Source organism: Coptis chinensis, chromosome 2 (genome assembly GCF_015680905.1).
Source record: "Coptis chinensis isolate HL-2020 chromosome 2, ASM1568090v1, whole genome shotgun sequence".
Classification (NCBI taxonomy): Eukaryota; Viridiplantae; Streptophyta; class Magnoliopsida; order Ranunculales; family Ranunculaceae; genus Coptis; species Coptis chinensis.
Genome location: NC_141457.1, coordinates 101,668,406 through 101,687,063, shown reverse-complemented (window position 1 = coordinate 101,687,063; position 18,658 = coordinate 101,668,406). Strand labels below are relative to the sequence as shown.

The window sequence follows — 18,658 nt, the reverse complement described above, 5'->3', positions numbered from 1 at the left end:
CTGCCACCCCTAATAAAGATGCTCCAAACCTGATAATATAATCATTTGTCTGGAGACTATTTAAGGATATAAAAGATGACATTCTGAAAACACTGGGAGAAAGATAGAGCTTGAATATTTACTAAGGGCTAAGGCATGTAGTGTAAGCAACACTTCCGCTGAGGGACAAATGAACAAATTTTAAAGTCTGAACTCCGAAACACAATGTAATGTACTGCCAAGTTTTTAAAGAAAGCAAAAGAACGGTGCGCACCACGTCAAAGCCCATAAATCCAACACATTGCATTTCTCTACCTTTTACAGCTCCAATCGTCAATCTCTCGCTCACTTTTCTTCATCACTCTCTTTTCCCGCCTATTTAAACAACAACAACACACACAATGCTCTCACAATCACACCCCCTTACTCAAAACCCATTCTTTAATCCATTCCCACCACTTTCTCTCTCCACCACAAGAAAAAATAATAATCTCCATTTCCCAACTCCTTCATTAACAACTTTCTCTCTCTCTTCACAAACAAGATTCTTTTCTAACATGAGTATAAATTCTTCCACTCATTCAAATGGAACTCAATCTTTAACATTAAAAGATGACCAATTAAATAAATTTGTTCAAGTTGGGAATAAGGTTGCTGATGCAGCTGGTGAAGTTATTCGTAAATATTTCAGAAAAAGTTTCGAAATTCTCGATAAAGAAGATTTAAGTAAGTAGATTTTCGGTAAATTGAATTCGGGGTTGTTTAGTTAATTGGGATTTGAGTAAAGTTTAATTTTTTAATTTTTTGTGTGTTTTAGGTCCTGTTACTATTGCTGATAGAGCTGCAGAAGAGGCAATGGTATCGATTATATTGGAGAATTTTCCTTCACATGCCATGTGAGTGGTATTTTGAGTTTATTCTTTTTTTTTTTTAGTTTAAAAATATATGATTTTTAGCGTAAAGCTATTTAAAGATGAGTTGGATTGTAGTTTTGGAGAGGAGAATGGGTGGAAGTGTGAAGAGAAAACTGCTGAGTATGTTTGGGTTTTGGATCCAATTGATGGTACAAAGAGTTTCATTACAGGTAGTTTTTATGTTGAAATTACTATCAGCTGAGTTGTTTTTTTAATTTATGTAATTGAGTATTTGACTTATTAAGTTACTGGTTTTCAGGGAAGCCCTTGTTTGGTACTCTCATTGCCCTTCTACACAAGGGAAAATCGGTATGATTACTGTTACAAACTTATTAGCATTTTCTTAAGCTGAGTAATGAAAGTCGTAGCATTTTGTGGTTTCTTCATGACATTCATGGGGTATTGTGTTTAATTATTTATGTAAGAGCAAAATAAACATATATGTTATGGACATAGACAGGCCCTGCCCGTCATACAGTAGTCTATTTCACTTGTTGTATAAAAAATGTATCTCGAATTCCTTATTTCTTTTCCTGCAAATCTAGAATGATTGTTTAGATGAGCTCACATACATGTATTTGTTGCTGGTGAGTTGATATTCATTGAAGTCGTATTAGTGTTAGCAAATGCTAGCTTATGAATATAAGAAAAACTTTGGTGAGTCTGCATTTGTTTTCACTGATGTTGAGGAGAAGACATGGGCACCTACGTGATTTGTAAATAACAAACGACCATTGCACCAAAGTGTAATTACATTTTTTCTATTGTCATTTCTTATTCTGTTCCACAAACTAGTTAAAACCTGTATTAGACTGTTGATGAAGTTCATGTCCGTTCAGATTGTTGGCATTATTGATCAACCTATTTTAAGAGAAAGATGGATTGGGATGACTGGAAGGCAAACTACACTAAACGGACAAGAAGTTTCAACCCGCTCTTGTTCAAAACTTTCCCATGCTTATTTGTATGTTTTTCCTTTTCTCTTGGTTGTGATTCTTAGAGAGTATCGTGATAGATGAATGATATTGTTACTTATGCAGTTATGCCCATAATTTTCTTTCCAGGTACACTACAAGCCCACATCTGTTCAGTGGTGATGCTGAAAAGGCATTTGATCGTGTTAGAAGTAAGGTCAGTTCATATCCATAAACTAAAATTTTGGCAGTGGAGTTTAAAGCAGTGTGACAAATTTTGTTAGCCAGCCAATTCTAACTTTCCTCTCTTCATGCCATGAAGGTGAAAATTCCATTATACGGGTGTGACTGTTATGCATATGCACTTTTGGCTTCTGGGTTTGTCGATCTTGTTGTTGAATCAGGCCTCAAGGTTAGACTTCATTTCCCATTCTTCGCTTCAGACATATCCAGGTGCTTAAGACATATCCTGTTGTTTGTTGGGTATACTGCCTCTTGTTGTTTATGGTTATGCCGAACCTAATAAATACTGTAGTATTGTTACTAATCCGGATCGTTGTGTTACTCAGCCCTATGATTTCCTGTCACTGGTGCCGGTGATAGAAGGTGCTGGAGGTTCGATAACTGATTGGAGGGGTAATCAACTACACTGGGAGGCCTCTTCAGATTCAAATCCAGCCAGTATGGTTTCTTTCCATCAAGAGTTCCTTGAACAATTTCCTTACGCTTATTGCTTAAGTTAAAAAATTATTCACCACCTGAGGACCAAGCAGTCTCACTTGAGTACTCTTAAAGAACTCAAACAACTGGTTCTTCTTCTAAACATTTTTAAGAGTTCCAGGTTCATTTCAACTTCTCATGAGTTAAGACTACCTTTAAAGCTCCAACTTATAAAGTTCCTTTTCTGCCGTATCTTATTTTGTCAAAACTCTTCCTGCCTTTTTTTTTCTTAACAAGAAAGTCCTGTAATTTTTCAGATTTCAACGTGTTGGCAGCTGGAGATAAGCAGCTTCACCAACAGGCTTTAGACTCGTTACAGTGGCAGTAAAGACAATGTTTAAGTTATCAGAATGAGAAAATGAAGTCCAAGTTTGTTGTTTTATCCACTCTGAAGGAAATTCTTCCAGAAAATATTGGTATGAAGAGAAACAGGGAACCATATTGATTTTCTTCCTTTCAAGTTTGATCAAGAATTTATATTGGGGCATCGCCCGTTGGCAGAATGTATATTCGCTACGGCGCTGTGGTATGTATAAATCAGAAAGGATGATTTTGGATGAGTAAATGCTTATCTAAACAAGCCTATAGCGACCCTCAGTCGTCAGGTAGGTGCTAATTTTCAAGTAGGTGTTGAAAACCCATCATGTATTGGCGACTCTCTATTCGGATATGATATTTTCTTTTAGTAAAATGTTTAGTTATTAAAACAGTATTACTCTCTAGTGCGTGAAGAACAAGGTTACTAGTGAAAATTCACCATTCATGAGTGTATGAAAGGAAGATGATGCCCAGGGAAATTGTAAATTTGTGCCGGCAGTACGTGGCAATTGTTTTCTTTAAATCTTCGAGAACAAAGGCACTGATAGTTGCACTGACCACATTATTCACTAAACCTAGTAAAAGTAGTGCGTGTATGGTAATTCCTTCCTGGGGTTTCAGCGCCAAAGTTGTGTTGTATCTTATTTTCTGTTGTATTAGTCTCAGATTCTACAAAATCAATCTCGTCAGATTTAAAAGAAAAAGATGTGAAGGTAGATACATGCCTCGACCAGTCCACCATCTAGTTTCTAGAGTGTGTTTTCAAGATCTTCAAAAAGTCTAATGGTAAAATCAAACAAATCCGCCATATTTGGTGGATTGGCAAAAGCAAGATAAAAGAACGTGAAAAATTGAGTTTGCGGGTCTTACCGAAAACCCTTGGGAAAGTTCATTTGTTCAATTATATTTACATGCCTGGGGGAGGACCGTTCTACCTCTTAAGAAACAAAAAAAAGTGACCAAAAATTGTAAAATAGGTTATTTCTAATTTTTATCTTCTCCCACCTGCAAACTCTCTCTCTTCCTCCTTTCTATTTCCTTTCCACTATCTATTTAAACATCACCACCTTCTCCATTGATTTTTATAAATTAAAAGGCTTTAGCTAAAAAAAACTATTGTTCTTTTTCCATCATGAAATTTTGAGGAATTGTTTATGGTTAATGACAAGATAGATGTTTAAGAAAGAAAGGATCAACTCAAGAACTTCTTCCATCAAGTAAATACCTAAAATCTTTAGCTCTTCTTAATATTCCAACATTCCATGCAAAAATTCGGGTTTTTTCTTGTTTGGGACATGATTCTTTAGTTCACTTTTGTGTATGTTGGATGAATAAAAAAAGATGCAAGAATGGTTCAAACCCGGTGGTGGTTGGAGGCAGTGACTGGAGTGGTGGGGGGGATTGATGGGTGAAGAAGAAGAAGAAGAAGAAGAAGAAAATTAGAGAAAGGAAAGAAGTTAATTCAACTTTAATTGGTCCGACTTTGTGAATAAAAATAGAACCATTTAAATGGGACTTTTTTTTTTGACACCCCAGAAAGGGTCAGGACGCTAGCAATTCTCTATATTTACATGCCGAAGTTAGTGAAATGGGTTCTCCATTGATTTTATAATGCTTTCTAACCCTGATCTGTATGTTGGATGAAAAAGCTGCACCCCCAACTCATTCTTTAATCGAGCATTTGAGACACGTTTCTGTCCCGGCTGTACCTGTGCCTGGTTGTTTGAACCTGACATATCAGAGTAATTTCTTGTTTTGATCTGCCCAGGCCATTTTTTCTCAATTAAGGTATGAGCAAATGCAAATACTTCAGCACGCGAGGCTGGGTCATCATCGACAATGTTGTATATTCTCCTGATACAAACATCATTAGTAAGTCGCTTGTCTACAATATAACACACTAACACAGGGACTAAAATTAGAATAATCCCACTTCCAGTCCTAAAACGAAAAAAGACGAGACATATATTCTACCCAGAAGATGGCTTGCGAATACTGGCTCTCAGTGCTTCACAAATGTCAGCAACATGAACTCGGGATGTATACTGTCTAGCTCCCCTTAGCCTCTGGCTATCTGTCAAAGATCTCTGCTTAAGTATGGTGTCCAGAGCACTGAAAGACATCATTATTAATAAGATAAAATGGTTAAGTACGGCAGAATTAATGAAAATCAAGGCACAAATAAGACTAGACTAAGAAGTTAAATATTATATGGATGTGGTGATGTGAACGACAAACTAGTTTTACTGCTAGAAGAACATTTTCCAGCAAATAACTCAAACAGGGAGAATATCCAGAAAATCAATTTTCCAACAGTATTCTCCCAATAATGATATATGTATAATATATTTTTACTTACATAGTTTATAGAAGTAAGTAACAAAAAAAATTCAGAAAAATGGAGTACAAACACAACCAAGACATAGTCAGATATCACAAAACCATATCCAAGTCAAGAAGTCCCTAGGATGCATGGAGTCAGCTGAAATTCCTAAGATCCCTGTTTCTCCATTCAATTATATATCAAGTTAAATATGAACCCTTAGTGTATCCATAGTTGCTCTCACTATCACGCTAAATACCTACACATAAGACCCCTACACCACGAATTAAGGGCTGATTTTTTTGGAGGTATTAATATACCAAGTCACCTTTCACTAGTTTCACTACTAAAACATGCAACTATGCTAAGAAAAACATCGATATTACACCAGACCTCTTTGTCATCAATCTATCATATGTTTTACCAATATTAAGTTTTTAGCAATTCTCTAGAAACATAAGTTTCCTGGTTGCCACTCATCTAAGAAGTAAGGAAGTACGATCTCATTTTAGGAACTTTTTCATTTTGTCCTTGTCCTCTATGATACATAACTTAAATATTTTCTGGACCTTATGATAGCAATAATTTCTCTTGTTATCCATCTATTAACATACTAGCCACTAAAAGATTTATGGTCGATAATTGTCTTCAATACAAGCTATGACGACACACAATAAATGTAACAATGCAATTACGTAGTAGATCATTCATATATATTTATTGGGAATACCTTCTTCCAGGTCCATAGATACCTCCAAGTCGAAATAGTTGCACTGATACTCCAAGATCATGTCCTAGATTTAACCATTGTTTCTCTGCAACCAACCTTGCTTTACCTGAATCACTCATAGGCTTGGTAAGATAGCTGCCATTGGAAAATAAATTGTCAGTGAAATCTGACTCAATTTCTTCCATAAGCAGTTACATGCCATTTTCACTTAGTGCAGGTACAATTGCTTACTCCTCATCAGCCCATGCACCGCCACAATCCCCATACACACCTGAAAATCAGAAGAGACACTGACCATCTAAAATGCCCAAGTCGTAAAGCAAAGGACTGCAAACAATCCACAATATTTAGCTCATTAAAATGTACAAGAAAATCTTTAAGCCAGATGTATCAGGAAAAAGGGATTAGTGCTCATAAATAAAACATTGAAATTCATATTCACATTTATAAACATGTCCACAGGATAAAAGACAAGGTGGTCATGAGAGGACCGGAAAGGCAGAAACATTCCAGGTCATTAGCCAAGGAGCCAGAAACAAATCCATGATATCCTGTAATCACTGACTCAATATGCACAACAACTCTTGCAGTTAGTGTACTATCGTTGGACATCGTAAATCTATGCCTAGAAGATTCGATTTCGATCTAGAGACCGTAAATCTTAACCTTAGAATGAAATAAGCACAGAGTACTTATTGAGAAACAGATGGTTCAATTGATAAGTTAAAAAATGAAAAAGAGGGGGAAAAAAAAACCAACAACAAAACAACAAAAAGGAAAGAAACAACAAAATTGTACAAAACCATTAAGGAATGTGAACCAAAAATAAATAAAGACGATGCACAAAATACAACCACCATCCATCTTAGCTATGGACAACGTCATTCAAGCCAAGCAAAATCATGAAGCTCAACACTTTAATAGGAATAACATAACGTAATCAATTTGTTCTCAAAACTGAAAATGATATATATACTAGGAAGCACGGATACCGATACGCAGACACGGCATTTTTCAAAAATATAGGACACAGATACGTCATGGACACGTTTGAATAATATATATATAAATATTATATAATTGAGCATTTTTCACCAAATTCAAATTAAAATGACAATTCTACTTCATAAAATGACCAATTCAAACACATTAAGTAGCAACTTACATGTATAACTTGGATTCACTTCATCTTTCTTCTCTTGCATCTCTTCTTAACTTGGATTTTTTTTCACTTGTTTTTTTTTGTTGAAATTCCAAAAAAATTTCTTGGATGTGTGAGATTACTGTCCCCCGCATATCGGAAATTAAAAAATTAATTATAAAATATAATACTCCAAATTGCGTATCCGACACGTATCGGGGCGTATCCGTGTCGGACACGTATCAGACACGGATACTTCACCCTTAGGGACGTATCGGTGCTTCATAGTATATTTATATATATAGTAATTCTCTAAAAAGTAGCTACTTAAGTTAACTTAAAATAAATGAAATGCAACGTAAAACTTCACCTACAAAATGAATTCAAACCTAATTTTTTGTGGTTATGAAGCACTCACCATAATGATTATCTTCCCAAAATTTCAGCTCATTTGAAAACCTCTAACATAGATAAAAATTGTTGTCATCTTTAAAAATAAATCTAACGGTCCAGAAATGTTGAATTTTTGTAATTGTTTTTTGTTAATGTTAGAGGTTTCAAAATGAGCTGAAATTTTGTAAAGATGATTTTAATATTGAGTATATCATATCCACAAAAAAATAGGTTTAAATTCATTTTGTAGATGAAGTTTTACTTACGTACTTATTTTAAAGTTAACTTAAGTAGCTACTTTTAAAGTTAACTTAAGTATATATATACACACACGGAAATGATAGAGGCATATTCACTGTAGCCACATTCTAGCTACATTGTAAATTAATTCAAGCAAAATCGTAGACTTAAAAGTTGAATTAAAGGTTGAATTTTTATAGATATAATCTCCCCACCACGGCGAATATGCTCACAAAAATTCAGCTCATTCAAAGAAATCTAACCTTAGAACATGCTCACAAAATGTTTGGACCGTTAGATAAAAAACTAAAAAATGAACACTAATTTTTACATAGTTAGACATATCCAAATATTATAATTTTTTGTAAAAATGATCTTCATGGTGGGGAGATTATCTCCACAAAAAACCACATCTTAATTCATTTGTATGTGAAAAATGGGGCTATAACGGGCTATATATATATATATAGCCCGGCTCTTAGACGGACATCTTTATACGGACTTAGACAAAAAAAATAGAATCTCACGTGAGAAAGAAACTAAAAAAAACCCACGCACTAAAAATAGGGAAATAAATTTCTATTTTCTCTCTCCCTCTTGGTGACTCTCTTTCTTCGTACTATTCTCGCTATCACATAATGCCCTCAATTTATACTACCCAGTGTGCAAATTCTCTCCAAACCACGTCATTCCCACTTGAAAAAGAGCTCACAGAAACTCAACAAACTCAACGAGGGTTTTGAATTATTTCCTCTCGGTCCCAAATTAAATAATTTGTGCTAACAAATTAAATATAGGTAAACACAAAATCAAATAACCTTCATACAATTTGTCCAAATCATCTCCAAATTCAAACCACCGAAAATTCAAACCCAAATTGAAACCACTCCAAATTGAGAACTCAAACTGAAAATTTAAAAATGGAGTCACAATATGAGGGACAATGAGTAGATTGGTTGTGAGAGTTGGGTAGGTTTTATTTGAATTGGGGGTTTTGCGTCACTGTGGGTTTGGCACCGCAAGTGGCAAGGTTCTTTTGAATTGGGGCATTTTCATATCAATTGAAATTAGTAAATTCATTATTATTATTTTTGTGGGTTTCAAGTTGCGAACCAACTTGTGGGTATCAATTTTTTTTGTATATGGTATGTTGAATTTCAATTGTATGATAGTTTTATGTGTGAATAATTAGATAGAAGAAACTTTTTTCATATGGAGCAATCAATCCGATCCATTTGTTGCGAATTTTGGGAAATTGAGTTTATTGTATACATGCTAGTTAGTTCTTGCTCCTATGGTTCTAGTCCTCCTTTTGCTCGTATGAACGAATTATTCTTAATTTTTCTTGTATTTTGATGGTCCAACTAAGTATAGGTGCGTGATATTTATTAGATTAAATGCCATACAAAAAAAAATTGACATTTTGTTATTCAATGATGCTTCTCTAATGGACAATTAGAGAAAAGCAAAAAATTACTAAATGTTAATCTTATATATTAGAAAGTTTGTATGATAGATTGATGGTTTGTATGTGTGGAATATTAACTCAATAGATTCGTGTACTTAAGGTTTTGTTATTTGTAGGTTTATTGTTTAATGGAGTTTATTCTTTATTTTGGTTGACATGGGCATTGTTGATTTGTAGAGAATTGGCTAGTATGAGCTTTTACCCTATACACTTTCACCAACTATAGGAAATCTAACTCACTTAATGTGAGTCCTTGTTTAAATTGCTTTTCACCAAGCATAGCTTTGTTTGTTACCTATGTTGTTTAGTTTTTTTCATAAATTTTTCTGAGGGTATATATTGGCAGTGGAATCGTGGGAAATTTGAGTGTAAACACATTAACAGACGCTTTACCTTAGTATTTTTTTGGGTTAACCAATATTACCCCCCACTAGATGAGCCAATTAGGATTTCCCTCCCACTAGATGGGAAATTAGGGTCTCCCCTCTAAATACAAAAAAAAAAAAAAAAAGTCAAAGTGAGTTGACCGAATTTTTTTTGTGTGTATTTAGGGGGGAGACCCTAATCCCCATCATCTAGGGGAATCTAATTGGCTCATCTAGTAGGGGGGTAACACTAGTTCACCCTATTTTTTTTTATTAATTGTTTTTTCATTTGATTAAATTTTTTTTATCTTTTTGATAAATAGTGAAATTCCATCATGAAATGGGGTGCCCAATATGTGGAAGTGCATTGTTTAAGAGAATTTCAAGAACATCAGCGAATCTTGGACGTCGTTTTATCATCTGCGAGAAACATTCGAATCGTCTTCCGAGGGAAATGAGATAAGAACAATTATGAAGTTGTTCGTCGTCGAATATCAATGTTGAATCAAATTTTTGTTCTGCTACTCCAGCTCCAACTGAGAGTTTGGTTTCTATTTACGCAAGGAGGATAACAACTGATTTAGAGATTAACTTTATCGGCATTCGTATAATATTTAAATTGTTGTTAGTCTCTAAATTTAAATATTATACGAATGCCCGATAAAATTAATCTCTGAATAAGTCGTTACCCTCCTTGTGTAAATAGAAACCGGACTCTCAATTGGAGCTGGAGTAGTAGAACAATAATTTGATTCAACATTGATATTCGACGATAAACAACTTCCATAATTGTCCTCGTTATCATTCCACTTGAAGAAAATACATCTCATTTCCCTCGGAAGACGATCCAAATGTTTCTCGCAGACGATGAAACGACGTCCAGGATTCGCTGATGTTCTTGAAATTCTCTTAAACAATATACTTCCACATATTGGGCACCTCATTTCTTGATGGAATTTCACTATTTATCAAAGAGAAAAAAAAAAAATAATCAAATGAAAAAACAATTAATAAAAAAAACACCAAGGTAAAGCGTCTGCTAATGTGTTTACACTCAAATTTCCTAGGGATGTCCAACCGGGTACCCAACCCAGGCCGAACCCGACTTTTCGGGTTTTGAACTGGTATCGGGTTATCCGAATCCGGACCAGTTTTCAGCGGGTCAGGTTCGAAGTCGGGTATTTTGTTAAGAAGTGTGACCAAACCCTACTCTAACCCTATATTTCGGATACCCATTGGGTTCGGGTTTCAAATAGGATAAAGCCCAATATAAATGAAAAAAGACAATAAAAAACTTTATTTGAAATATATATCTATATTTTTTTCCTTCTCCGGCTATCCACCAATCTTTTAAACAAAATAAAACTTCTAATGAATTTGGAAGTAATTATCACCTATACTCGGACATAATTATTTGATATGATTTAAAAATAGATGGACTTGGAATGAACTATATACAAATGATCACGTGCAATTATTGAAAAAATTGGAAATCCCGACATAAATGTTTTCATAATCCAATATATTAAATAACTCATCATTGTAAACATGAATGAGATCATAATCCAAATATTTATCTAACTCATTTTTTTATATGAGATTAGTAGTATGCAATTGAAACCGGATTTGGGGTTCGATTTCGGATTTTTTAGCCCTTTTAACAGGTTTAGGGCTAAATTATCGGGTCGGGCCGGGTTTAGAAAGTGTGACCAAACCCTACCCTATGTATTTCGGTTCGGGTTCGGGTTTTGTCGGGTTTGGACAAGGTTCGGTGCGGGTATTTTGTTCGGGTTTTGGGAGGGTTTCAGGTTTCGGGCAAGATGGACATCCCTAAAATTTCCCACGATTCCACTACCAATATATACTCTCAGAAAAACATATGAAAAATACTAAACAACATAGGTAATTTCCTATACTTGGTGAAAGTGTGTAGGGTAAAAGCTCATACTAGCCAATTCTCTAAAAATCAACAATGCCCATGTCAACCAAAATAAAGAATAAACTCCATTAAACAATAAACCTACAAGTAACAAAACCTAAAGTACACGAATCTATTGAGTTAATATCCCACACATACAAACCATCAATCTATTATACAAACTTTCTAGTATATAAGATTAACATTCAATAATTTCTTGCTTTCTCTAATTGTCCATTAGAGAAGCATCATTGAATAACAAAATGTCTAATTTTTTGTATGGCATTTAATATAATAAATATCACGCACCTATACTTAGTTGGACCATCAAAATACAAGCAAAATTAAAAATAATCCGTTCATACGAGCAAAAGGAAGACTAGAACCACAGAAGCAAGAACTAGCTAGCATGTATACAATAAACTCAGTTTCCCAAAATTTGCAACAAATGGATCGGATTGATTGCTTCATATGAAAAAAGTTACAAAAAACTATCATACAACTAAAATTCAACATACCATATACAAAAAAAAGTGATACCCACAAACTGGTTCGCAAATGAAACCCACAAAAAAAAAATAATGAATTTACCAATTTCAGTTGATATGAAAACGCCCCAATTCAAATGAACCGGTGCCAAACCCACAGTTAAGCAAAACCCCAATTCAAATAAAACCTACCCAACTCTCACAACCAATCCACTCACTGTCCCTCGTATTGTGACTCCATTTTTAAATTTTCAGTTTGAGTTCTCAATTTGGAGAAGGAAGAAGGAAAATTTGGGGTGGTTTGATTTTGGGTTTGAATTTTCGGTGGTTTGAATTTGGAGATGATTTAGACGAATTGTATAAAGGTTATTTGATTTTTTTTTCGTGTTTACCTATGTTTAATTTGTCAGCACAAATTGTTTAATTTGGAATCAAGAGGAAAGAATTCAAAACCATTGTTGAGTTTCTGTGAGCTGTCTTTTAAAATTTTGTATTTTGTGAGCTTTCTTTTGAAATTTCATATTTTGTGAGGTCCATTTTGAAATTTCGTTTTTTAATCTTGATCTGGATTTCTTTGAATCCATCGGCCGAAATTTTGCTGTAAGATTGTTGTATATATATATATATATATTGGGGAGGGATAGAGGTACATTCATTATGCGCACATTATAGCCACATTTTCGACATACAAATAAACTAAGGCCTAGTTTTTTGTAGAGATGATCTCCCCACCATGAAGATCATTCTCACAAAAAATCATAATATTTAGATATGTTTAACCATGTAAAAAATTAGTGTTCATTTTTTAACTTTTCATCTAACGGTCTAAAAGTTTTATGAGCATGTTCTAATGTTAGACTTCTTTGAATGAGATGAATTTTTGTGAACACGTTCTCCATGGTGGGTAGATCATATCTACAAAAAATCAGCCCTTAATTCAACTTTTAAGTCCATAATTTTGCTTGGATTCATTTACAATATGACTATAATGTGCGCATAAAAATGTGCCTCTATCCCTCCTCATATATATATATAACATAAATCAATATAAATTATCGCAAAAAAGGAGTAAAATACCAGGAAGGTATAAGCAAAATACTGGAGAAGTAAATAAATAAACTTATTTTCTTTTGCTCCAAAACATCATCTAACCAACCATTAATTTTCGAAATTAGTTTGGTCTTACAAGCACTCTATACAAAGTGGTCAAGAGAATTGCTTCGACATCAAAACTCTAGGAAAAAATTAATCCACTTATTATACATCATACAAGTTATCTTGAGTTGCACATGGGAAACTGCATTAGAAACATTTTTATACGAACGTAATTATTTGCCTTAAACCAAAGAGCCCAAAATACAAAATACTTAATCAACAAAACTGAGCAGATTTATTATAATAGTTACAACAAAATAGAACTCTCGTAAAGATTTTTTAGATTTTTTTCTAGGATAATACCTGTTGATGATAAGTAGCACAACCATTGCAAATTTTCATTGCATAGTTTACTTTGTAAAAGGTTCCAATGTCGATCAAGCACCTAGGAAATATACAACAAACCCAATGAGCCACATGGCAAGCCAAAAAATTAATAATAAATAAATAAATAAATAAAAGAAAAAATAATTCTAGCTTACCTGATCACCACTAGTAATGGGAGGAATGGACACGAGAAGATGAGTAGCATCTGTTAATGAATTCAAGCAACTTACCCTGAAACAAATGAGAATGATCATATAAGTCATAAACGAATCACTTGGATCTCTTTTCGACTAAAATAAATTTCTTAACCATATACATCTTTCACAACTTTAAACCCTAAAAATCACATAAATCTCTTTCCACGAAGAAACATACAAGTGTTGAGCGTAATAGAGTTAAAGCGCCATTAGGAAAAGCATAAAACTTAAAGTGGTTCAACCCAACTATCTATGACATCAATGTTTACCTATACAAAACAACCAAAATGAATGCATTAAAATTAAGAGAACAACAAAGAATTCTGATGCAACCCCATTCAACTCTATCCCAGTTCAAACCCTAAGAGGAGTCTTAACACAGAAAGGAGGTAAAATACAACTAATACAATAAAGCGAGCGGAACAAAAAAGAGGCCAAAACTTTGTTAATCTGGTAGTTAATTAGCGAGCTCTTCTGGATGACAGACAACAGTTTGTGCCCTTTTTCATCACAGTTTGATCTCGCAAGTCTTGGGTTTACCCAAATGATAGTCCTTTGGTCCAGTCAAGGCCAGTCACATATTGCCCCTGACAAAGTTACTAGTTATGTATACAGTTAAATCCTGTAAAGATTATACATTTCTAATCATTTATCATTTGTTATTAAAAATCTCAAATTTAAACTTTATAATTATAAACAAAGACTAATTAAAAATAACATAATCTAATAGTTTTAAAGTTTATCTCAATCCAAAGAAAAAAAATTTAAAACAACCTCTTTCTTTTAAAACTAAATGTTTGGAAGTAATAGTTTGGTCTGTTTTACTCTTCAAGTAGATGTTTTCCCTACAAAGGTTCAAAATTCAAAACCAGCAACTCCCAAGAATTTAAAAGGACTATCAAGATATACATAAAAAAACAAGTATGGATATACTTCTGAGGTCTGACTATAGCAAGAAAGATGAAGTAAAGAAGGTTATCTCAAACTCCATCAAAGCAACTTGTATTCTCTTATAGACCAAATCCTCTTAATAGACATCCACAAATCTATTTATCTAGGCATTAAAATAGCTGGGTCTTTCCGGGATTGATAGCTTGTATTCCTGCTTCAGCCACCCACCCACAACTCACCAGATGAAAATATTAATGACAGCAAATATAAAATACCACAACTGTGATAAAATCATATTGGTGTAAACCCTGATTGGAATCCTTGACAGACACCCAAAAAGGACAAGTTGTAATACTTCCTATGGTTTCAGGTAAGTAAATGTACTACTCAATAAAAAAAACAAATAACAAGCGATCTTAGAAGGTTGTTGAATTTCTCACTCCCCCAGCAATATCTTAGAACATCTGAGTTTTCATGAATCGTGATTGTAATTAGGTCTTGTCTAACGCATATTTCTATTAAAAAAAAGAGTTCTAAGCAAGATTCATGGTCATGCTCAATGTCAGTAATTTCAATAACTTCCATCTTCAACATATTACTTTTTCCCCTTTTTTATTATTTTATTTTTCCGTCTTAACAGTGTCTTCAATGTAAACTTCTATGCTTCTGATCAGTGTATGTATCCTAAACATTGAGTAAATAAATCAAAATGTGTGTAAGATACACCAAGTACTAACTTCAACACCTGAAAATCCCAACAGACAATCATAATTCTACTAGAATTGAATAAAAGTCAACTTACTCGTTGTCACTAGAGTTGAAGACTTGAACACCAAGTCCCATTTCCTCAAGTTTCTTTTTCTTAGTTGTACTTGTGCAAGTCCCCAACACCTTCCTACAAGTCAATTTCCATGGATTACCTGCCATCAGTATTCAGTTGCCAACTCATTATGGACTCTGACCATAATGCCATAATACAGGATACCACATCAACAATCTAAACTATAAATAAGTTGAAATCAAGGATGACCTTAAAATCTCAGGGGGATCCCCACATTGGAGAAAGCCAGTACAGGCTCACACACCTTTCCCTAATTTGTCTTATGCATGTACCCTTCCTAGTGTGCCGAAACTCATAATAAAAGTTGATACATCTCCAGGACCTAAAATTGGGGTTCAGAGTTAGAACAGAGCTCTCACAAGGCTAAACAATTGCATTTTCAGAATTTCTTAACCTCACAGTCCATCCAACTAGTTCACCACTTCTAGAACATCACAGCTGAAATATAGTATGATCTTGTTGGCGTATCTAACGACTAATTACATATTATTGTATGAAAAACTATGACAGTGAGGATGCACTGGTGACTAAGTTATCTGAAGCAAAATATAGGGTAACTACGACTATCTATAAATTAAGATATTATAGCAGCCAAAACCAATACTAAAAGTATTATTTTCATCTGCTGCAAAAAACTCTTGGTGTTTGTACTTGAAAGGATTCGTTAAAAAATGTACTAAAGATACCTAATAAGTAGCCCGGACGACTACACGGACCTCGGCAAGCACTTCCTGGACAAAGAATTGGAAGCATGACTTGAAAATGTAGTTTGGAGGCTATAACAGACACCTCAACGAACACGTCAAAGAGACCCACACAAGATTGCAACAAGCATACCTTCTGTGAGCCCTCATCAAGCCTAGTGCTCCACATCACTCCCTACCTAAAAGGACAACTTATTCAGGCGCGTGGAATGTTCCTGCCAAATAATGTTCCAAGTCTACACTGTTGTGCACTGCAGAGGTGCCCCTCTAGAAGATTCTCCAATCTCCACTAACCAACTACAGGCTCTACAGCTAGAAATATATTGGTGTAGAGAAATCACGATATTATTTTTTTTCCTTTCTCTGCTCTGATCATTTCATTTTGTTGTGTTTTGCCTCCAATCGTAAGTCCTTATCCATGCTAAAAGAAGAAAATAACCTAAAGACCAACTAATAAGATTTAAAAAGTTCAATGATATGGAGGAAAAAAAGATCGAAAAATTAATATTGCATATGTGCCAAATTATTTACTTAAATAGAGAGCATAGAAAGAATTGTTAAGAAATAAAGGCAGGCTTAACAAAAAAAATATAGTTTGAAATTTTAGACAGAGAGAGAGAGAGAGCGCTTCACAAAAATACAAGAAATTTTGAAATTAACTACATAAAAATCGCTTAAAAAGGCATAAATAACTGAGATATATAAGCAATACTTTTGAAATATCAGCTATAATAATACAATCAACAAAGTCAAAGACAGGAATTAAAAGCATAACATTAAGAGAAATGAATATTACGAAAGGGGGGAATCTAAAAAAGCAAATAAATAACTGTTTTTTTAAAACCAATTGAATCTGAACTCTATTTTAGAAAAAGATCGCGAGTGAGGGATGTTTTTGAATCAGAACAGATCATCAAGAAAGAGGTAAACAAAAAGAGATCATTTTGAGACCTGAACTATATGTAAAATACGCAAACGGGACTTGTCACCATAGTAAAACAAAATGAAAAACACAAATTTTGAAAAATCACCCCAGAAACCAAATGAAGGAGATGTTGGAAAAGTTACTGAGGGGCAAAGAGTGTGTTTACTCAACAATAATGCCATCCCTCTTTTGCATTGTCCAGCACTCAACTAAGTTGTTAACTATGCTTAAACCTACAGAAAAATATTCTTGCGAAAAACTTCCAAAGAATGAAAAGAGCTTATTTTTAAAGAATTAAAACTGATAAAAAAATAACGTTACCAGTTGCCGTCCTTGATCAACTCTTTGGCGAAAAACTGAGCAACGTAGCCAAACCCTAGAAGAAACATCGTGCGGTTATTATTCTTAGATCCTCCTCCCAAAATCTCTTTTTCATTGCACGTGACTTTGGGAAAACCAAGTGAGTTTCCATGACGAACTCGGAATAATTGAGGAGCACTGGGGAAAGATGAAACTGACATGGAACAGATTTGCATATTCGGAAATTTAAAATGAGAACTGAAAAAGTTGATACGGTGGAACTGCGTTGTGATGTTGGAAGTTTTGTAGAGTTTGGTGGTCGGTTGATTTACAAACTTGGAAAACAAGTATTATTCCAGCTGTCACGGTGATATTAACCTATTTTTCTTTCTACCGATATTAATCGATAGTTTGACGGTATTTACCGACATTCCAGGTGTCCAATTTCGGTTTGACCTCTCTGAGTTTTTTACGGTTCCTTTTTTATTCCTCTCTCTAATCTCTACAAGTATGCAAACCAGGCTGCACATTGTTTTTTTTTTTTTTTTTTTTATAAAGTCTTAAAGTTTTGAAACCGAGTTCGATAGTTAACATGAATTTTTTGGATTCTAATTGTAATTGGTAATTGTAATTATGTAGGAAAGGCTCATCTATTTTTTTAATATGAAATAATTACATGATTTTTTTGGATTCTAATTGTAATTGGTAATCCTAATTATATAGGAAAAACTCATCCATTTTTTTAATAGGGAATAATTATGTTATTTAAGTGACATTAGAAAAAAAAAAATCTAAATTATTAATAAAAGAGAGCTTGTTCTAATATTAGTTAGGGAAATTGTGGATAATTATATAATTTAAAATGATATTAGGGAGGATTTTCTAAATTATTAATAAATAGGGGGTTTGTTCTAATTTTTGTGGGGGAGGTGTTTTGAAATTGAGCAACTATGGAAATTACAAATTGCCTACTCAACAGTGGAGAGGGATTGCTAAATACCCGGCTATCATATAGTGTGGCTATCATATAGTGTAGAGATTGATCTCCATATGAAGTTTTCATGGCATGAAGAAAATCATACCAAAAACAACACGACACGGAGTTAGATCTTGATTTTTAGCGAGAATGATCTCGAAGTTAGTCATACTCAAAGATTTGGGACTTTCTAACCTCACAAAAAAAGGGCGATGTCCAAAAATGATGAATGTTTACTGTGAACTGTGAGATTCTCGAATACAATGATTATTTTGTATATGTACTCAATGACTTTGAGGTACAGGCGCTCATTGAAAACACTCTTTTTTCAGGTCTTAATTCTTGGCATGAAATCCTTAATTAAATTAGTTAGGTTAAATGCCAACTATTTTTACGTCAGTGGGTAACTTGAATTCTAGGTAGTAGAAGTT

At 34.0% G+C, this 18,658-nt stretch overlaps 2 protein-coding genes across 4 annotated transcripts; one reads left to right on the top strand and one right to left on the bottom strand.

Moving 5' to 3' along the window:
* The first annotated feature begins 146 nt into the window (after positions 1-146).
* Positions 147-3,239, top strand: IMPL2 (inositol monophosphatase family protein). Its single transcript, XM_086591276.1, has 9 exons — positions 147-705; positions 797-875; positions 969-1,063; positions 1,153-1,202; positions 1,733-1,857; positions 1,958-2,024; positions 2,130-2,219; positions 2,377-2,488; positions 2,785-3,239. The coding sequence occupies exons 1-9, from the start codon at positions 381-383 to the stop codon at positions 2,853-2,855; spliced, it is 1,014 nt and encodes a 337-aa protein (XP_086447402.1). The 5' UTR covers positions 147-380; the 3' UTR covers positions 2,856-3,239.
* Positions 3,240-3,604: 365 nt separating this feature from the next.
* On the bottom strand, positions 3,605-17,646 carry LOC147519715 (NAD(P)-binding Rossmann-fold superfamily protein). Of its 3 annotated transcripts, none has more exons than XM_086591272.1 (10): positions 17,273-17,567; positions 15,567-15,644; positions 15,284-15,376; positions 13,549-13,624; positions 13,370-13,451; positions 6,130-6,169; positions 5,899-6,033; positions 4,820-4,957; positions 4,421-4,699; positions 3,605-3,760 (listed from the first exon to the last, which is right to left on the bottom strand). In XM_086591272.1, exons 1-9 carry the CDS (start codon positions 17,485-17,487, stop codon positions 4,426-4,428), a joined length of 1,131 nt encoding a protein of 376 aa, XP_086447398.1. In that variant the 5' UTR covers positions 17,488-17,567; the 3' UTR covers positions 3,605-3,760; positions 4,421-4,425. The 3 variants fall into 3 exon arrangements, with proteins under 3 accessions (XP_086447398.1, XP_086447401.1, XP_086447400.1); XM_086591275.1 differs by having other exon boundaries at positions 15,512-15,644; positions 17,273-17,562; XM_086591274.1 differs by lacking the exon at positions 15,567-15,644 and having other exon boundaries at positions 17,273-17,646.
* Between the last annotated feature and the right edge of the window lie 1,012 nt (positions 17,647-18,658).